Source organism: Ursus maritimus, unplaced genomic scaffold (assembly GCF_017311325.1).
Source record: "Ursus maritimus isolate PB19 unplaced genomic scaffold, ASM1731132v1 scaffold_24, whole genome shotgun sequence".
Classification (NCBI taxonomy): Eukaryota; Metazoa; Chordata; class Mammalia; order Carnivora; family Ursidae; genus Ursus; species Ursus maritimus.
In genome coordinates this window covers 4,523,766-4,530,484 of record NW_024424897.1, presented here as the reverse complement: position 1 = coordinate 4,530,484, position 6,719 = coordinate 4,523,766, and the positions used below count along the sequence as shown (strand labels likewise).

At 65.7% G+C, this 6,719-nt stretch overlaps 1 protein-coding gene across 8 annotated transcripts in view; it reads left to right on the top strand.

The window, feature by feature from the left end:
• SEPTIN9 (septin 9) overlaps nt 1-6,719 on the top strand; it is a 132,890-nt gene that overhangs the window by 116,473 nt on the left and 9,698 nt on the right. For all 8 annotated transcript variants that reach the window (XM_040640142.1, XM_040640141.1, XM_040640148.1 and 5 more), the window contains 5 exons: nt 2,572-2,763; nt 4,883-5,011; nt 5,393-5,474; nt 5,776-5,913; nt 6,553-6,670. In XM_040640142.1, the coding sequence (XP_040496076.1) occupies nt 2,572-2,763; nt 4,883-5,011; nt 5,393-5,474; nt 5,776-5,913; nt 6,553-6,670 (659 nt within the window). The remainder of the gene's footprint in view (nt 1-2,571; nt 2,764-4,882; nt 5,012-5,392; nt 5,475-5,775; nt 5,914-6,552; nt 6,671-6,719) is intronic.

Genomic DNA, 6,719 nt, shown 5'->3' with positions numbered 1-6,719 from the left:
AAGGTGTTCTGGAGGTTGGGTGCACGACAGCGTGAATGTACTTAACACCACCGGACTGTGCACTCAGAACGGTTGTCGGTAAATTTCGTGTGACATGTATTTTACCACCATTGACAAGATTGTCCCGTGTGGCCCCATATTCGACAGAGCAGCATAGGGTCTTCCCATCCTAGAAGCCCTTTGGGACGGTGTTGGAGGTGGTCTCTGCTGTCGCTCCCACCTGGCCGGAGCCCCCGGGTCCCTGGTGGCTCTCCGTGGAAAGCAGGCGTTCAGAGAAAGTGTCTCTGGGCAAGTTCGCCTGGTGGGGCCTCTGCTTTTCCCGCATGGACGTCCTGCCGGCGGACTCCACAGCCTGCCTCGTGGCCGGGCCGAGCACGGGCTCTGGCATCACCCCTGGTACCTGCGCCTGCGGCCGTTCGGGGAGGGAGAGGAGGGGCTCGCAGGAAGGGACCCTCACCTGTGCAAAGGCCAGGCCCTTTCTTCAGTTGGTGGGAAGGATGGGGCTTGTCGCGTTTTTGTTATTATTTCTCAAGCGGGGCGCTGGTGGGCAGGATGTTGGCTTTGTGGTTTGAGTTTCTGCAGTGGGTGTTGGTGCCTGGGGTGGGGGGAGCAGCTGGAGTGAAGGGGGGTTCCAGGGGCTGCACCTCCCCCCATTGGGCTCGGAGGGGATGCGGGATGAATGTGGGAGTGGGTGGGGGGCCGGCCCAGGCCCGGACCGAATGGCTCTCAGACCCACCGGCAGATGGAAGCAATTTTTGGTCACGTGGGGCTGGGCTGAGCTGCCGGCCTGCGAGACAAGGCCCCAAGCCTGTGCCCAGGAAGCCGCCCGCAGCCACATGTTCAAGGCCAGATGCCGTGTTTGTCTTTGTTTATGTAAAGATGCTGGAGCTCGGGGACAGCCTTTCTGAAGACGGAGCAGAGGCAGATGCCTTCGGGGCGCTGCTGGGAGAGGCCCATCATTGCGCCTCCTGCGTCCCTTGCCTTTCCCTGGCGTGGGGGTGGGGGTGGGCAGCAGGGCCCCGGGGCAGTCCCTGCCCTCGCTTAGGAGCTCGACCCCAATTCTGCGAGTCTGCGAAGTAGGAATGCCGGCGCTTTGTCAGGTTGAGAAAACGGGGAAGTCGAGCGTTGTTGTGCGGAGAAACCACCCACACTCCGATTTCTGGAATTTGTCAGTTGCTCATCCTTGTTGCGGAAGGAGAGGGTGCTGGCCCCCGGGGTCCGCTCCCTCTGACACTCCTGCAGAGCAGAGGTGTGGCCGCCGAGGTGCGAGCCGGCTGGGCCCACTGGGGTTTGGCACTGGGGTTTGGTTGCGGAGAGAGTCTGTCACTTCCCCAGGAAGTGGGAACAGTTTACCTGAAGTCCCCGCGGTGGTCTTCTGGCCTGGCAGCCCGTGTCCTGTGTCCTGTTGCTTGACCCTGCTTCCCCCCCGCCCCCGGCGGACACCTGGGAGCGGGGGTTCTGGGGCTGATGCCCAGGGAGGTGTCAAGATGCGCCGTGTGCGTTCTTGGGAGGTGGGAGGGAGCTGACGGGTCAGCCCAGTGGTCGAGGGGTGGGAAGAGCCTGCGGGACAGGGAAGGCCTCCAGGGGAACCGAGAGGCTGGCTGACGAGAGGTGTGGTCAGGCGTGTGTGGCGTGTCCAGGGGTGCACCGGGTCATGGCCGATGTGCTCCTGCCAGGCCCTGGTGGGGACCCACCCTGTCCTGAGCACCCTGACCAGCTCCACTGGGGGAGTGCCCCTCATGTCCCCACTGGGTGCCTGTGGCCCTCCCTCCTCTAGGCCTCTGACCTGGGCGTGTGGTGAGGGCAGCCAGGGGAGGAAGGGAGGAAGGTTCTGACCTGCAAACTGCAGGAGCTTGAGTTCTTTCTAGAAGCTCAGTCCTGTCTGCCCGTCCACAGACCTGAAAGCAAAAGCTGTGGGTGTGGGCGCGCAGGTGCCGGGCAGAGAGAAGACAGCCCCTGGGCGCAGTGCAGGGTGGGGGTGGGGAGCTGCCCCAGCGTCCTGTCTGCCTGCCATCGCTGGGGACAGCTGGGCCCGGGAGGAGCTTGCTCGGCGTCCAGGGCTGTCGGTGGGTACCTGGGACTGAACACACCTCACCCAGCGGCTGCAGGACCACAGAGACCGGGTCCTCCCGCCCTTCTGCAGAAGGCCGTCCTCTCCTTGGTCCTGGCTCACAGGCTGGCCCGCACACTCAGCTGTTTGGCCCCGAGGGTCCGGAGACCTTGGGGCTGCAGCAGGTGTGGGGGCCTGTTTGAGTCAGATGTAGGAGGTGGACAGGGCCCACCTGGGTGCCCTGGGGCAGGATGGAGGCTGGGAAGAGGAGGGCTGGGGTCAGTTCTGCCTCGGAGCCAAGGGAAGGACACCACGTAGCCGGCCGCAGGTGGAGAGGGTGGGGTTCTGCGGGCAGGGGGGCCTGTAGGTCTGGGGTGTTCCGCAGGGGTCTCTTGGGCAACTGAGCCTCAGTTTCCCTGTTCGAGAAATGGGGGTGGTGGTGAGAGGCCCTGAGGATGCAGGTGCTTTGCAGATGCGTGTGTCGGACCCCCTGACGCCCCCCCCCGCCGTTCTCCCCGCAGCCCCCGAGGCAGCTCCTGGCTGCACTGGCGACATGGCCGACACCCCCAGAGATGCCGGGCTGAAGCAGGCGCCCGCGCCCCGGAACGAGAAGGCCCCCGCGGACTTCGGCTATGTGGGGATCGACTCCATCCTGGAGCAGATGCGCAGGAAGGCCATGAAGCAGGGCTTCGAGTTCAACATCATGGTGGTCGGTGAGTGCGTACCCCGCCCCGCAGGCGCTGGGGCTCCGTCTGCTCTCCTGCAAACGGGGGGGGGGCGGACGGGGTCGGGGACGGACACACCCGGCCCGCAGGGTGGATGGCGCGTGGCCGCGTGTGTGCCTGCCAGGAGGGCCCCGGTTTCCATCGTGCCTCAGACGGGCCTCAGCTCCTCAGCACAGGAACCGGGGACAGCCCGGCAGGTGCTCGGCGTGGCCGCTCGCTGACCAGCATCCTCCGCCTTCTGCCGTCGGCTTCTGCGGCAGCTTCACCCCGCCGTGGCTCAGCCCTGGACTTCCACGGCCAGCAGGCCTGGCTGGAGGCATCCTGGTGGCCCCAGGGGAGGTCATTGATGAGCCCGGCCTGGTCAGGGCTAGGGGCCAGACTTGGGGGAGCACCGGGCAGCCTCTTGTTCCCGAAGCTCTTTGGGCCCCATTCGGTCCTCACAGAAGCCCTGTCAAGAGGGTGCCCCACTTTGTAGGCAGCAGTGAGGCCCAGAGAGGGCATGCCAAGGACTCTGCTCACAGGGCAGAGAGCCGGAGCAGAGCTCTGGAGGGAGGCAGCTGGGCTGGGAGGGCGTCTGTTGGGGGTCTGCAGACCCAGGGTGGAATCCGAGCTTCACCCCCATTGAGCGGTGTGGTGCTTGTTCTCTCTTCCCTGGGCCTTCTCCCAGTCTTGGTTTGCTCATCCATAAAATGGGACTGCTGGGAGGGCAAATCAGACACGGTGCGGCTCCCACGTGGCCGCAGTCACTGGAGAAGTGGGGGAAGTCGCAGAAGCAGCAGCGGGGGTGGTGAGGATGACAGTCCTTGAAAGTTCCCGTCGGCATCTCCCAGATGTGGGGCGCCGTGGCCAGGATGTGTGACGTAGCCCCGGCCTGACCTGGCAGGGGGGACACAAGCAGGTGGGCTGAGGGGGACGTGGACAGCTTGGCCCAGGGATTCCCAATGTCCGCCTACGGTGTCCTGGGAGCCCACGCTTTTCCTTGCAGGGTTATCAAAGTTGGAAAATGGGTGTAATTTAATTTTTAAAAATATGTTGGCTAGCACGGCGTTCAGCAGCTCAGGGAAGGGGTGAGGTGCTGGGGCTCCACGGGTGGGCTCGTGCCTGTGAGGCGTGTAAGCACGAGCGGCTGCTCCCTGTGTGGACCCCGAGGTGCAGGGTCATGGCGGGGCCCCCACCCCCACGCTGGGCTCTGTGCCTGTTTCCTCATCCATCGGAGGGGATGGCGACGGTTCCTGGGCACACGCGGGGGTGAAACAGCCTCGCTTAGGAGAGTGTCCAGAGCCTAGGGGTCTGCGGCAGCAACAAGGCCAGCCCGAGATCCAAGACCGTTGTGAGCAGGAGGGTCCTCCCCACCCCCCCGCCCCGGTCTGCCCTCTGCCCTCTGCCCTCTGCTGTAGGAGGGGACCCGGCTGAGGTGAGGTTTGGGCACAGCAAGGCCAGGGGCACTGATGGGGCCCAGGTGCCTGGGAGCCACGTGGGGGTGGCCTGGTGCCCTGGGGGCCCACTGGCCAGTCAGCCTCTCAGCAGCAGGGTGTGCGGATGTGGGGACTGGCCCGTGGCTGTTCCTATTTCTGGCAGCGAGACGCAGCTGCCCACCCCAGGAGGAACTGACCCAGTGGCTTTTCCCCAAGCCGCGTGGTCACTCGGCTGAACGTGCCAGCACTTCCAACCCAGATGACCCCCAGAAACTGGGAGCCCAGCCCCGGGGTCTTTGCACCAGAACCCCGCAGCATGGGTGGCCTAGCTGTGGGTTAGACTATGGCAGGTTTGCAGAGCCTCCCTCCTGTGGTCCTGGGACTCGGTAGAGCTTTTTCTTCAAACCTTATGACCCCGGCATGTCCAGCTGTGAAGAGGGGAGCTGCACCGGCGGGCTGAGCCCCCCACTCGGCCTCGCCTGTGCTGCTGTGCATGTCAGCTCCTCCTCGGGCCCCCTGGGTCCTGCCCTGCTACAAGGCGCCACGAGAGTCGGGCCACTGCCTGGGCATCCCAGCCCTTCCTGCCTCCTGACCTCCCCTGACCCCGGGCCCCCACTGAGGAGTGCTGGGGGGCAGCACCCAGGTATTGCTGAACCACAGGGGCCGCTGACCGGCTCCCATCCTCTCCTCAGGGCAGAGTGGCTTGGGGAAGTCCACCTTGATCAACACCCTCTTCAAATCCAAAATCAGCCGGAAGTCGGTGCAGCCCACCTCGGAGGAACGCATCCCCAAGACCATTGAGATCAAGTCCATCACGCACGGTGAGCGTCGGGGTGGGGCTGGCGGTGTCGACGTGGGGTGTGGGGGTGCCGAGTCGGGTCCCCTGAGCTGGGCAGGTTGAAACTCTGGGTCAGGGATGCTCTCCAGGACCCTTGCAGGCCTTGGTCAGATGGAGCCCCTGGAGGCAGCGGGGTTCCACCGAAACCCACAGCTGTCCCCAGCGCCTCCTGGGCTTCACTGCTACCGGCGGTCCTCTCCCTGGCATCACCTGCGGGCTCATTGCTGGTCACCCACGGACACCCCACGTGGGCCTCAGGATAGGGCTGGCCAGGTTCCTACCAGGCAGGACCCAGGCCACGCCGGGTGTCCGTGAGGATCCGGGGTCCCCCCGCTGAGCTCCCGGGCGCTGCGATTCTGTGCAGATATCGAGGAGAAGGGTGTCCGCATGAAGCTGACGGTCATCGACACGCCGGGCTTCGGGGACCACATCAACAATGAGAACTGGTAAGGACCCGTGGGGCTGCCTCTCCGGGCCTGCTCTGCTGCTAAACCGTCAGAGGCCCCCAAATCCTCGACGAACGTACAGTTACCCTGAGAATCTGGCCCTCCTCCTCCCTGGGGTCAAAGGTCAGCATGGGAGGCTGGTGTGGAGGCGCTCGGGGAAGGCTGCGGTCTCTGCTAAGAACGCCCCACACCCCTGGCACTTGTACTGGAAGGCTGGGCCTCGGGGGATTGGGGGCCGCCCCCCGGGGGAGACCGGGCTGGAGCCGTCCCCCGCCGCGGCTGACGGGGCCTCGCCCTGCAGCTGGCAGCCGATCATGAAGTTCATCAACGACCAGTACGAGAAGTACCTGCAGGAGGAGGTCAACATCAACCGGAAGAAGCGCATCCCGGACACGCGCGTCCACTGCTGCCTGTACTTCATCCCTGCCACCGGCCACTCGTGAGTCCCCCGCGGGCCGCTTGACCGGGGTGGCCCTCTGCCGACAGGTGCAGACCCCGCGCCGTGCCTGCGGCTGCTTCTCGCGCCAAGCAGGAAGAGCGGACGCAGCGCCACTGCCGGGCGGAGGATGGTGGCCGCCGTTCGGGGCCCTGCGATGCCGCGCCCACGCCCGCTCAGGACGGGCTTCCAGTTGGGGGCGGGTGGCACGCCAGGGCCGGTGGGTGAGGTCTGGGGACGCCCGGACAGCAGCCGGTCCCGGAGGCTTGGCTGGGTGGGCCCAGAGCTGCTGGGTGCTTCCTCCCACTTCTCCCCCAGCTGCCCCCTCTGGGAGGACGCCTCGCCCAGGACGGTGCTCGGAGCCAGCCGCATCCCCAGCCTGCTCCTGCCCAGCTCGGTGGCTCTCTGTCTGGGGAAGGCCCTCGTCCTCTTTTCCACCCTTGCTCGGGGCCTGGCCGGCACTCAACCCACGGCCTTGGCCTTGGCCTTGCTGGCGTGTCCCCACCTGGGAGCCCCCACGGGCACCCTGAGGGCCCTTTCTCAGCTCCAGCCGGCCAGAGGCAGGCAGCCCCGCCTCTCTCGTTCCGTCCCCATCGCTCCGTGCCCCTCAGCCAGACGCTCACCCGCGCCGCTCTGTTGCAGCCTCAGGCCCCTGGACATCGAGTTTATGAAGCGTCTCAGCAAAGTAGTGAACATTGTTCCCGTCATCGCCAAGGCCGACACGCTGACCCTGGAGGAGAGGGTCTACTTCAAACAGCGGGTAGGGCTTGCCACCTCCAGCCAACCCCCCCCCCCCCCCCCCCCCCCCC